Source organism: Xiphias gladius, chromosome 2 (genome assembly GCF_016859285.1).
Source record: "Xiphias gladius isolate SHS-SW01 ecotype Sanya breed wild chromosome 2, ASM1685928v1, whole genome shotgun sequence".
NCBI lineage: Eukaryota > Metazoa > Chordata > Actinopteri > Istiophoriformes > Xiphiidae > Xiphias > Xiphias gladius.
The window spans coordinates 8,963,671-8,977,475 of NC_053401.1; the positions used below are offsets into that span (position 1 = coordinate 8,963,671).

A 13,805-nucleotide genomic window follows, 5' to 3' on the forward strand; every position below is an offset into this window, starting at 1 on the left:
TTGGGGCAAAAGAAGGAAGGATTGAGAGTCAACGCTCATCTCGTCTCTCTGTCTATGCAACGCAAGAACCGAGTCGGAAATCTTGCTGTAATATTGAACTTAACAGCAAATCAACATAGCCCCTATTCTTCCATTATAAAAACATGGCAAGAATCAGAGGATTCATGTCCAGGAATTACAGAATTGCTCCGACTTTGACCACCTTTAACTCCAGGTTCAAAGTGTATGTTCTGCTTGTCCTGTCTTTGACTGAATCTTAAATATGCATCATGAACCATCTTGTCGTCCTGTATTTATGTCTCTGTTGTTAAATTTACTTTAGAAGGTTTCCTTTCATTTGCATTTCGATGTTTTCATGCTGTTCTTTTCTCTTTTTCCTTTCTGTTTTTATGTTAATACATTATGTAAAGCACTTTGAATTGCCCTTGTGTAAGAAACGTGCTATACAAATAAACTTGCCTCGCCTCGCCTTTACTCTATGCTTGCTGTCGAAAAGCATCATGGGCCTTTATGCAATATCTTAGGAATATACAGAGATTAATACATACATGAATGTACATGAATCATGAGATGTATCACTAGAAGGACCGGATCTTATCACTATATGAAAAAGCAAATCTGAAATATGTGGAATCACCTGGGGTGGGTCCCCAGGCCAGTCTGTATCCTGTGGCTCCTGGGACACTGTTCCACGAGACGACAGCAGCACTGGTGGTCACTCCAGACACCTTCAGAGTCTGGACTGCACTGCTCTCCACTGACAGAGGGACAAAGAGCGAGAGAGAGACGGAGAGAAAGAGAGAAGGGGGGGTTCGGGCATTTTCAAATCTGTTTTTTCCCTATGTTTTTAATACAGGCTCCACTCTTGCCTCTATTTTTGTGCATTCTTGCAAGCATTCTAGTTACATGTCTGGACTCTGGTGATGGTGACAGGCCCCTCGATATCGCCAAAGATGGGGTTGATGGTAATGGTGTACTCAGAGCCTGGGTGGAGGCCCTGGATCATGTAGAAGTTAAAGGTGTCCCCGAGGTTTATGTTCTCTATGTGACCATCTAAAAGACATAACAAGGCACTGTCAGACCGAATGCCATAAATTAGCAGAAACTTTTTGTCTGACGGTACCGTGGTATACTATAGGATTACTATCAAACATTTAGCCGTATTTCACAAAAAAAGGTCGTGCAACCACAGTACCTGGGGATGCCCACGTCAGACGGTAACCTGTAGCGCCCTTAACCGAAGCCCACCTCGCCTGGACAGTGTCTGTGGTGGCATTCTGGACCAGGAACTGCTGAACGGGCACTAGCTTTACTGTTACACGCATCCCATCCACACAAACACACACAAACGTAACACTTCATTTTTGTTTATTTAGTGAGCCACAAATGCATACTAACAAGAGAAAGTAGGGTCATTTGATCTGATTTTTTATGAGTTATTTAAAGTAATGTGAGTAATGTAATGATATGTAAAAACATTCTAATCTAAATAAAAACACAGCCTCCAGAGATATTTGTCCAGTGTAGCATGAAATAGAGATAAATTTGAGTTTTACTGTGTGTAATAGACCTAATTCTTACTGGTATTTTTATCAAGAACAACATCACCCTACTGTGGATATATTATGGTACTACACCTTGGCTTTTGTTCTCTTGTGTTATATCTGGTCTCTTACTCTATTACATGACTTTGATTTGTCGACTGGTTACAGCAATCCGGGCTCTTTCACCGTAGTTGTTAAGAGTGATAAATATGTAAAAGTGTTACGTATGGTTAATGAATGGACTTGGGTATGAACAAGTTTGGGCTTTGGGCTGTCCTGTTCATGTAAATTAATATATTAATGGCATTTTGACCAAAGTCAATAAACCTACATGTCTTGCCCACTGTTGAAACTGGTTTGCTTGGTCCCTGGGGGTAAACAGCATAAATACTGATAGTGTACTTGTTATCCTCCTCCAGGCTGTCAATCACATGAGAAGAGGTGTCTGCAGGGAGCAGTTGCTCGTAAGTAAATCCTGGTCGGTTGGCTGCGGAACAATCATAAATACAAAACAAATCAATACCCAAGAAATATACCTTTCAAATAACTCGTTACTGTGGTGCCGACTGCCCCATGCAGGATCACGTAGATTAAAAACAACTCTGAACTTGTAATGGCTCTCGTTCAACAAATACATCAGAGTTCAACATGGTTAAATTAATCCATACGTCAGATTTAAATTATACATCTTTACAAACAATTGCATTGCAATTTTCAATGAAGAGGTATCTCTAAGGTATTTAGTAAGATGATAAATACTCCAAAATACTTGATATTTACATATTGGTCTGCAGTAAAATTTGGCTTTGGCTTTTGGGTCAAATAATAATGGTTAATGGTAGCATACATCTTGGGATGAAGATCTTGAATCCACTGAGCTTCCCTAAAGGAGGCGTCCAGCCCAGCCGCAGAGAGAACAACCCCTCCTCAATAACACGGAAGTTTGACACCTGGGGCAAAGGAGCTAAAAGAGAGAGACTTGTTCCTCAGGAGGTACAGCAAATTTAAAAATAGACGTGCATGCACATGCATATAGTGGCTTTTGTATTTCCTAACGGGTGCATGCGCTTGCGACGATGTCTGACACCTACTTGTCTGAATGGTGACTGTCACAGAGTCTCCTATGAGGTTGGGGTAGATGGCATAGACAGTGAAGGAATAGTCTGTTTTAGGACTCAGCTCTGCCACCAGTGCTGTGCTCACATCTGCCTTCAGATCAATCTGTTACATAGGCAGAAGACAGCGGAAAAAGATGAGCTTAGTGTGCGTTTGCGCGCGGGCGCGCGTGCTTGTGTGAGATCGAAGCGGAGAGAATGAAGTGCAGTGTAAGGTGATTAATCAAGAGAGGGATGGAAAAACACCCAGAGACAGTGCAATGACACAAAAAATACACTTCTGAAAGTACTTGAATAAATCTTGTCTAAACAAAAATATATTTATATCTTCGCTTCCCATATAAGTGTCTGCCTCAGTACACCACCAGCACCCTTCTGCTTTGTTTACATTTCTACCCTCTTCTCCATTACATTTAAATTAGGTGGCATTATAACGTAACGCAGAGTCTAAAATATTCGTCTTGTGCTTCTGTAACATAATTCTCTGTTTCTGTCAAGTGTACAACTGCGGTAGAGCCATGAAAACACACATACACAAGCACAAACACAAATGCACGGCTACTGAATGAGAAGTGGACCACTATCAACTCATTGATACAGGGTAATTGCACAGTGACTCGGGCTGCGGCAAGCGATGACTCACTGAATTTACAGTTCAGTACATGTATGGGATACAGATGTGACCTGCGGTTAGGAGTTCTTGGCAGAGATGACAGAACTAGAAGCTCGTGTTGTTGGGATCCCTAAGGACAAAAGCACACCTGAGGATGATCCTGACCTCCCTGAAGAATTGAAGGACGTTGTGAATGTTTTGTAGCAGGAAATCAATCTTTTTCAAATGGAAGGAAAAATGTCCCTATTATAAAAGGATTCATAGATGTGTCAAGTTTTCCATTGGCGCCTCAAATTCAATATCAGTCAATATTTTTATTTGTTACCCCGTCAGCACACTGTTTGTTTTTCCCCATCTTGCTTGAAGATTTTTTCAGAAATAATCTTAGAATCCACACTTCATGTTACAAAGTAAGTTTTATTTTACAGGATCTGACAGATTCTGTTTTGTTTTATAAGAAAGTCTCTGAGTTTTGAGATGATTCGTCAGCAGTGAAAGTCATATCTATGCTCTGACCCGCTATCAATAAGTAAGCTAACGACAACCCCAAAAGGATAACATCATCCATGCTCCGGTACAGTCCAGGTCAACAGCAACACAACTTTCATCATGCATATTACAGTCACCTCACCTGTCTCTGCTGTGGGGGGAGGACTTGTCCCTTGGAGGTCAGAGGGGTGACCAGGAGGCGATATCCAGTGACGTCACCTGTTGCCTGGCTCCACGTCAGCCTGAGGGAGCTGTGGGCCAACTCACTGACCTGCAGGTCTCTGGGGCCCACTACACGCTCTTCAACTGGAAGTGGAAATGCGGAGGCGAAACGAAAAATGCAAGTTGGTCTGGACGTATAATTTGAGAGATAAATCCATCTTAGTGAGAAAGCTCCAGTGTAGCGAGAAATAATAGAAAACTATTATTCATTTTTATAATACTTTTCATACTTTGGAGTGAAATACAATTCATCAGTATAAAAATGCAAACGGCTGTCAGTATGAGGGCAGGGAAATCTCTTTTTGTAATGGAGAAGTTTGCTTTCATAATGTGTTTGTTTTAACTCACGGGGCTGGGAAGTTTTCACAGGACGTGGGGGTTCAGAAGCTGCAAAACACACTCTGCGGGACAGTCTGGGAAGGACGGTTTCCAGAAGAGAGTAGTCAGTGGCCATCAACAAGTGCTCCTCGTGTGGCTCTGACACAATCCTCCTCAGCTCGGATTCATCAGCTCCCCTAACACCTGGTCACAGGTGTGAGGGGACACGGGAGACAAGGGGGAAAAGTGTGGGACAAGGCAGACACAGCAACAGTAGTTTTTACGTGCTTAGTCCACTGATATTCGCCGAGGCAGATAAAAACAGCCTTTCAGAAACAAGTTATATAAATGAATAATCTACAGCACAACTCTGCTCACAAACATACAATTACAAAGAAGAATTATGTGGCGTCATTCCCATGTTTGACATCTCGTCCCTGCATTTTCTCCACATACTTCCCCACAGACATCACTAGGGGGAGCTGTCGTATTTTGAGTGATTTACTTTCAGTTATGAAAAGATGTAGATACCCGTGCACATGCATATTGTAGAAAGTCTCTGGCTTAATCGAATTCTCCTGGCACATATCTCAAGTTACGGTATTATGTGTGTTTGTCTGGACCCAGCTTGTGGAGGTCGGCCGTGACAAACACCTGATAAAGACCCAGTCTGGGCTGGAAAAAGTTGTACTGTAGTAATGTAACAAAGATCAAATTTTAACAGAAGCAGATGACCGTGTTGCAAGCCTTCTGGGAGAATGAATTGACAGTTGCAGTTATTTGGCCTGAGCATCTGGACAAGACAGGATGTACGGAACATTAATATGGGCCCACATATCCGTGCACATTGTATGTTTTATCCATGCTACACGGGCTCTACAAGCATTGGTTTCACACCAGTACACAAACTGTCTGTGGAGCTCCTCTGCGTGAGGGATGTAGGAGAGGAGCAGGCCTCTGTGTCAGACGTGCAGATTGGGGGGGGGCACTGAATCTCCTCATGAAAAATGGCTGCTATTAGCACACCATCGGCTAATGAGTAGTAATTATTGTACTGCTCCCAGCTGAGGGGAGGTAAATTGTGGGCTTGTGTGTCGATGCATGTGGGCAGGAGAAAGAGGGTAAGATGAGTAAACTTGTGGGTAAAACGCTGTGTGTATTCATGAGCAGGGAGAAAGGTGTAAGCTGAAGTAGCTCTGCTGTATCAGAAATCACACCTTCCCATATACAGTATAGGAGCTAAACTACTCACTCACTTATTCCTACATACATATTAAGTAGACGCTGTTATGTTGGCAGATACATACGCAGCGCATACATCTGCGCGAGTGCACTAAGGCACTCAGAAACAAGAATCTCACACATACTCACAAATACCCGCACTAAATCCAATGAATTCAAATGTACAGGACATGAATTTCTAACTGCAAACACTGCAGATAAGCCGGCAGAGCGCGGATAAAATCTGAGGGGCCGCTGCAGTGGGGATGACGAAGGAATTCACAATACCAACTTCTACACTCACCTACTGCAAAGAGAGAAATCCCATTGTCAGCTACAGCTCTGGCTGCGGCATCTAACTGGTCGTCTGAATGTCCATTTGTTATCAAAACAGCAATCTTTACACAAAAGAGACAGAAAATTACATATTTAAAGTCATTCATTATAATATGTACATTTAACAGTAAGATATGTTACTGACACGACCATGTATTCGTGGATTAAATGTATGTGAGTTTAATGTCAGTGGGCGTCCTTTGTCAAAAATCTTTCATTCTTTCTTTATGCAAATTTACAAACTAACAAGTGGTAGATTTCTACTGCACCAAATCTACAAGTGCGTGTCGTGAAAATGCAATCTTGAAATAACAAAATGATAATGCAAGCAGGGTCAGTTGTAACAGCTTTGTCTCTCCCTTTAACAGGTCCTCCAAAAATCTTTTGGTCTCGCAGAAGAACCGTCCTTGCAAACAGTATTACGCCCCATTAAAGCCTCCACGGCTTTTTGACATGGTTTAGCTCATAATTGAATGCATAATTAAATAAATCAAACCCAAAGACAAAATGGAATTCAATGATGCTGGCTTGCAACTGAGACTGATAATTTGCCCATTAAGGCAAATTTACTTATTTCATTCAAAGTTCACCCCTCAGTCAATGAAGACGGAGGCTGGAGAGCATCAACATGAGAATGTAGCGGCTTTTTGGCTTGTGCTCCGGCTGTACAATTCAATATATCAGCCTAATCCTCAATTCTCCGCCTTCCCACATGAAGTGTGCCGCTGCAGGATGATTCACGCACACACTAAGAGACAGAGAGATGATTGGGCTGCTAACCAGTTACACTGAGACTGCACTACAGCATTAGACTGTCAAAGAAATCTAGCAGAGAGGGCTGTGGCAAACAAAGTGCATTTGGATATCTGAGAGGTACTTACGAGAGAGGTTTAGTTAAGTTGCCGATTGCCGAATTTGGGTTAGGCTTCAAGGTTAAGAGCGGCACCAACTTAACACATCATTTGTGAGGACCCTGTGACATAGCGGGTCAGTCTCCGTCACCGAGCGTGTGGCTGACCATCAGTTGGGCTTTTTTTCAGTCCTGTCTGGCGCTGTTGGCGCAGGTCATCCTTGACTGACAGCCCATTCAGTCAATTGAAAATGCAGTGGAAAATGTATTGCCCTCACCTATTCTTTTTCTTCGTCCCCAAGCAAAAGACGAAGCAAAACATAAGCAGTTGCCAGTTGTACCCGTCTATCGCACATACTCTCAATTTGTATTCCAACTATATAACAAGGTAGTCTAATCAGATTCACAGTAGTGTGAAAATGGCAGACCCGTTTGTTTTGGTTGTTTTTCCATAATTTCCTGTGGAGTACAAATACAGACTCCTTACTAGTCATTTCCTTTCACACAGGGCCAGAACAAAGAGTATATGCATGTTGCTGGCCAGCTGGAAATAGTAGTTTTGCAGTGTGGGTTGTAATCTCAAATTCAGTCGTATCCCTGTTGCTTGTGTATCCACATTAACGCTCTTCAGTTTTCAGTGTGCATGTAAAAAGTTTGTTGAAGAAACCTATGGTCTTAAAACTATCACAGTATCACAAATAGAGATGGGTATGTCACATGATCACACCTCACCGAATGAGGCACTGTACCTTTGGGGCGTGATCGCGACTGATGGCAGGGCTGAAAACGGCGTCGACCAGAAACTGGAGGGCATCGCCGATCCTCCTGGATCCACCTTCGTACGGCAGGTCTCTGATGGCTCTGAGCACCCCCTCCAGTGAACTATAGTCTGTCAAAGCAATCCGCATCCTGCAAGGAAAGGATTACAGGGAAAATGGAATCAGTATCTCTGTAGAATTCAATGAAGATTCTAACATATGTGCATCTGGATAACTCTAAACAAAGTATGGACAAGAAAACAGATATACCCCACTTGGCATGAAAAAGAAGTCAACAAATAATTTTATTTGAATTTTTGATTATTAAGTATTTGGTGAACAGTGAGCTCCTTTATCAGTCAAGACCTGGCTTGATGAGGATTAGTCACAAAAGTGTGTGCAGTGTGTTACCCGTTGCTGTGCCCATGCTCGTGTCTGAGTTTTACCTCGGGACATCCCCAAAGACAGTTACGCCGAAGCGGACGCCCTCAGCTCCCACCGCGCTGTCCTGGTAGGAGGAGAGGATGGCTGAAATGAAGCCTTTAACACTGGAGAAGCTGGCCTGACCCACGCTCCGTGACTCATCCACCAGGAAAACTATGTCTGCCTGTTCCACCGTCCTGCATGCTGAGGGAAGAAGAATGGATGATTTAGTGTGTGAATGAACACAGAGGCGGGAGGAGCATGGGAATGTCTGTTTTTTAGAGATAAAAGATGGCTGTTTGCTTTCATGTTCACATGAATTTGGACAAAGTAAATCTTCTGAAAGGTTAAAGGTTTTACGGCAGGTAATTTATCCACAGAACTTAGGGATGTTTTGTTCCTACAATGACCACCAGATAGCAGTCTTGTTCCATCACGTTGAGTGTTTTCCTTTCATTTGCTTCTGTCATGCAGCCAGAGCACCGCGCAAATCCCAATGAATTTTTAATGAGACACAAGTGAGCCACAGAGACTATCAATATTCTGAGGACTCAAGCAATAAAACTTTAGTAGAGCGATGAGGAACGCTTAGAATAATAAGGTAAACAAACCAAAACCAGGGTCGGGCTCCTCGCTCAGGCAAACGAACGCATTTAACATAAAGATCTGCTGCACTTGGAAGGATTCAGATGCTCTTTGATGTGGAGCTAAAAAGTCAGACACGCACAAAGGTACACTGGCGCACTGACTATATGCACACACACCCACACACATGCATAAGCTCTCGCAACTCCTGAGGCACACGCCTGCACACATTCTCACGTAGATATACGTACAGCACTGGACTAGCACACAGAAATCTGCTGCGTCTGCAAACGCCCACAAAGTAAATATTTTGGCATTGCATGTGCAATGAACAACAGTGACGACAGCATTGATTAGTTAAGTGGATAAGAGATAAGCACCACTGATTGTTCTGTAAGTGAGAACTCCGCTCCTCTGCTGTCCTCTATTTCCTTACCAAGCTTTCTCTCTTCTATTATCTCACCCTTCTTCCTTTGGCTGCAGTCCCAGAATTCACTGCGGGTGACATATGTCTCCAGCCCAGGGCGACCTAACATTATGTTCTGCCCCGCACACCTGTACATCTCTGGCAACGCACCGAGAAAACAAAATATCACAGGGGTTTCACTTTTTGGATTGTTCTCTGCTGCAGAGCGACTACCTGGGCCTACGTGGAAGCTTTAGTGTCGCATACTCAGCAAATGTGGACTCATCGCTGATGCAAAAAAACACAGTTGAAACCCCTGATGCAAATTCACAGGATACAACAATGTTCCTCCTTTCCATTCTGAGCTGAGCCTCATACAGGCAGCCAACCACGCTAGCGTACACACGTGGCTGATCCATTTACTGGGATACATTTTCTACTCCAGAGATTTCTGTAAAAGCCCATAAAATATGGTTGAGACTTTGAACAAGGAAGCAGCTGGAGTATGGTCTCGGTGAGGCAGACACAGACCGAGGTAGAAAACAAGATCAATTATCCAGAAGTTTGTCTGTCTAGGCTGGCAGGTGAGAACCACATGCCTAAGATAAGAAGGTAACACATGCTGAGGGATTAGGAATGGTTTTCTTGAAGGTTATCTATGCTGATATCTCAAAGGTTGTATGCACCTCTGTGATAGACCAACATTGATTTACGCATTAGATGTAGCTCAGTGGCTTCAGCATCCGCTGCAGAAAATTCTGCCAGGAGAGAAACAGTCTCAGAAATAATGATGCAGTACGGCAATCAGCTCAAGATCAAGAGAAAAGATGTAAACCATCAGAATGCACAAATTTAAGCAAAGGACCGTCAGGATCAGATTTTACCCAGACAAATGAATGTAAATGCTCCTCTAAGAAGGAGAAGAAACTGCAGTAATTTGCAAAGAAGTACAAACTCTTTGACTACAACAGAGACATTAAATGACAGAACTAATAATGTCAATGTTTCAAATAGTCGATGTGACAAATGCACATTCCATCCGGATCTGTTTCCAGTGGATGTAAACAGGCAAGTCAGTCTCATAATGTCTTGGTTCTTATTTGAACTTCATGCAGGACATTATGTAGTTCCAAAAAAAGGCATAGAGAGAACAGTATAGTCTATTACTAGCCATCGGCTGGCTGACACAAGGTCGACACCTGGGTCAACCAGAGCGACTGATTCTTATTGCTAACCCCTGCTTCCCTGTCTCTTCCTGACGACAACGAAGACACAAAAATGATCCACTTTCTTGAGTTTGGGAAGCTCTTGAGCTAAACTTCAACCTTTTTTCTTTAGAACCCTACTTTAATGCTCCAAAGTCTGAGTCTGAGTTTATGAGAAATAGCACCCTCCTCTCCAGGGATTCTTAGCTACCCCCTGTTAGTTTACATACGTTAGCATTATTTGCACCTGCTGGACTCACAAGGTCATGTGCTCAACTGAGTGTTGAGTGTTTGATTTGGGTCGCCTATCATGCTGACAAGGTTGGGTGAGTGATTTAAATTTTGGCAGATGCATAGCAGATCTTAGTTAACTATGCAAAGGCGCTATAAAAATGCTTAAGCACATGGCTGAGAACAGGTAAAAACGCTACCGTAATAATCATAAACTGCTTATGGTCCCTTTGCATGGTCCTCTGACCATCAGCTATTCACGCAGCACAATTAGGCATTTATGCATTCTTAAGCAAAGATATATAAGTAATAGTAATAAGTAATATGTATTTGTAAAAACTGCATTAATTATTTTTAGCAGCAGCAGAACTCAGAACTCACAGCTGACAAACCCCTTGCCCTTGTAATGTTGTCATGATTAACATGGTGGCAAACAATTGCCTGTTTACATCCAGCGTACACGGAGCAACATGTTTCATGATGATCTCTGTTTTGATCACCAACTCCTGAGGGTTCTCTGAGGGTTCCTCACGGTTGTCCTTTGACGCGTTGTTAACTTAAAGGAAATGCCGATCAAGTGAGCTTCAAGCTGCCAGTTGTCGTAGTGATTCAAAATCGAGCACATACCGCTTCTTGTGTGTAATATGAAACACTATAGGCCCCTAAGGGTTGTTATGGACAACCATATGATGGCACATGATTTAACACTGTCAAGAATAAACAATTAAACAGTTGTAAAGAAGCTGTAGCTTCAAATACATCCTCGGGCTATTTTTATCCTTCCATAATTCTGCCCCACAACTTTACCAATCACTTTCTGCCAACCACATTCCAGGTCAAGGAACTCTAACTTTTGATTGGCTGAGTGACCTTTTGGTGACATCCAATAGCACCTGAGGCTAAGGTTCTGTACCTAGGGGATGTTTTTGACAGGCCGGTGGGCAGAGGGCTGTACCGTACATGAGGCCAGCAGATGTTAAAACTCCCTGAATAGACACAGTCTGGCGAAAAACTGGAGCTGGGTTAGTGTCTGCCCCGTGTACCAACCCAGGTGTGGAGATTTAATGACGGAGCACTCGCACAGGCTGTGTTCATTGAGCACCTGCCCCTTCTCTGGCCTGAGCATCCAGATCATCTAATTCATAGACCCGTGCACATCTCTGACTTTCAGACATATGGTTTTGACTCAGAATTAAGCAACTGATGGCACCATAAGGAAGTATTTGACATCTACAGTATTTTAGAGAGGGAACGACTGATGAACAGGGAAGAAAATAAAGGGAAAAGGTGAATCCGTGAAATTCTGAATAAATCACCAAGTAAGTGAAAAAGTACAGGAAAAAGTTTGATGGTGCTAAATGGGTATTTAAAAAACAACGGAGCAGGAACATTAGAAGCAAAATGATTATCTGTGTGTGACTGTCTCATTTAGTTTGTAGGAATGTTATCAATTACCTTCAGTTTGTGCTGTGACTCTTTGAGGGGAGAGAGAAAGGGACAGTAGAAAGATCCACACCGAGGAGCCGCCCATACTCTTCCTCTCCTCCTCTTCCTCCTTCGATCACCTGCTCCTCCTCCCAGTTCCTCTCTTCACAAATCCCCTTCCTAAAGTGCAGTCTACGATCATCAATTACAGCTCTTCTTTCTTCTTACCTGAAAGTATACAGATATATAGATTAGAAGATAAAACATAATCAGCTATTTTTAATTTATAACAAAGTCCTGATTTTCATGCTGAAGTCTAGCTTTTGCAAGTTGGCAAGGATTTTTTATTTTTTTTCCCAGTCACATAGTGTTAAATCAATTAAAACACAAAAGCGGTTATCACGCCTAACTTCAAAGTTCTGAAAAACACTTATGGACAGATATTAGGACCTTGACCGCACATTTTATTTGTCATTTATCTCTGTCCAAGTCAAACCATATTACACATGAAACTTTTTCATGCAACTTGGATTTATGCAACTGGGTCTCATACAGCTGCATCATTTATTATCCCCTGCAATTAAATGTAAATTCCATCATAATTTAAGCCAATATATCTAGGTTAGCATAATGTTGTACTGGCTCCCAGTACAACAGTCAGTGTGCACACTTGCAGACAGGAGTGAGACAGTTCCACAACACATTCCAATGACAACAAGGAAATAAAAGCATCAAAAGGGCTTTTACACTGTCCAGTATGAATCCAGCTATTAAAAGCAGTTATTGGGCAGTCTAAAGAATGTCAACATTAAAATGAATTACCCCAATTATCTATTGTAGCAGAGCAACTTCCAGACTCAGCCTGCTGGTTGACCCGGATGCATGCCACTGTTTTGTTGACATCGTTCATACTGTTCATTGATTAAAACGAAAAAGAGAATTTCTTAAATTGAAATTAGTTACCACTCAAGGAACCTTAAGTTTTTTTGATTTTTATTTTTGTTGCCAGTTGCTTCTATGAACCTCCTGCCTTTGAAAAAAGACAAAAATAAAACATAAAATTCTCATTTATTTTAATGAGGCGATACAATGTCTGCTTAGAAAAGAACATGACATTTATTTAAAAGGGATCAAACCTGTGAATTTTGAGTTACTTATTTCTTTCAAGTCACGGTGGCAAAAAAGAAAAAAAAAACGTCGTGCTTACTTTCCCGCAAAAGCGCATTTATATATGTGAATAGCCTAAGTTGTGAGTATGGAAATCCCCATATTAAAAGAAGAGATGCATTGCCCTGTTACCAAATTCAAGTAGCGCGACAGGTTCAAGGAAGCTCTTGCAGGATTCCAAAGATGCAAAAGATGTTTGGACTGCTCGGCGAAACCTGTAACCTTTGTCCGTGGCCAAAAAGAATCTGCACCATGGCAAGTCTGCAATAACGCGCACCAAGTGTATCGAATTACAATTTCCACCTTCCCCTCTGTTATGTTTTGCGTGTGTGTGTGTGTGTTTTTGTGTTTCACGTTTGACCAGGACACTGTGACACTGCTGCAAAATTGTGGGAAAAATGCGCCATGTGAATGAAATTCTTACCCCAACTTGCATGTCGGCGTATCACTGATACACTTACAAGGACAGACACGTGAAAACATACTCACTTACACAAACAAATAACTGACTTTTTATGATCTGTAATGTAAAATGCAGTGGTTTTGAATTTCTGCTTAACTGTGATCATATTTTAAAATCAGGGTTTCTTGCTTCTAAGCTGCACGTAAAGTATAAGACACTCTCACTGCAATTTAGCATTGTCTTCACCAATACTTCACATATCGACATTATCAAAGTTCTGTAGTGGATGTGTAGGAGAGGAGGAGGAGTTGAATGGAGATGGTCTTTGGCAGTCTTTCGAAGAAATTATAGCAGGACAGGGTCTTTTAGAAAGATGAGCCTCACTGGTGAAAGCATAGCTGTTCTTCAGAGCAAATCTGGATGGAGGGACAGTATTAGCTGCCAATGAGAGTCGACGGAGGTACAGTAACCCTCTGGGATACAGATAATCCTCC

The 13,805-nt window shown here is 42.2% G+C and overlaps 1 protein-coding gene across 1 annotated transcript in view; it reads right to left on the reverse strand.

The window, feature by feature from the left end:
• col7a1l (collagen type VII alpha 1-like) overlaps nucleotides 1–11,859 on the reverse strand; it is a 59,766-nt gene extending 47,907 nt beyond the window's left edge. Inside the window, 12 exon segments of the mRNA XM_040152850.1 lie at nucleotides 638–757; nucleotides 907–1,053; nucleotides 1,196–1,312; nucleotides 1,876–2,031; nucleotides 2,392–2,508; nucleotides 2,636–2,765; nucleotides 3,904–4,067; nucleotides 4,332–4,505; nucleotides 5,827–5,920; nucleotides 7,458–7,617; nucleotides 7,913–8,093; nucleotides 11,772–11,859. Coding sequence (XP_040008784.1) covers nucleotides 638–757; nucleotides 907–1,053; nucleotides 1,196–1,312; nucleotides 1,876–2,031; nucleotides 2,392–2,508; nucleotides 2,636–2,765; nucleotides 3,904–4,067; nucleotides 4,332–4,505; nucleotides 5,827–5,920; nucleotides 7,458–7,617; nucleotides 7,913–8,093; nucleotides 11,772–11,847 — 1,636 coding nt within the window. The 5' untranslated portion in view covers nucleotides 11,848–11,859.
• Between the last annotated feature and the right edge of the window lie 1,946 nt (nucleotides 11,860–13,805).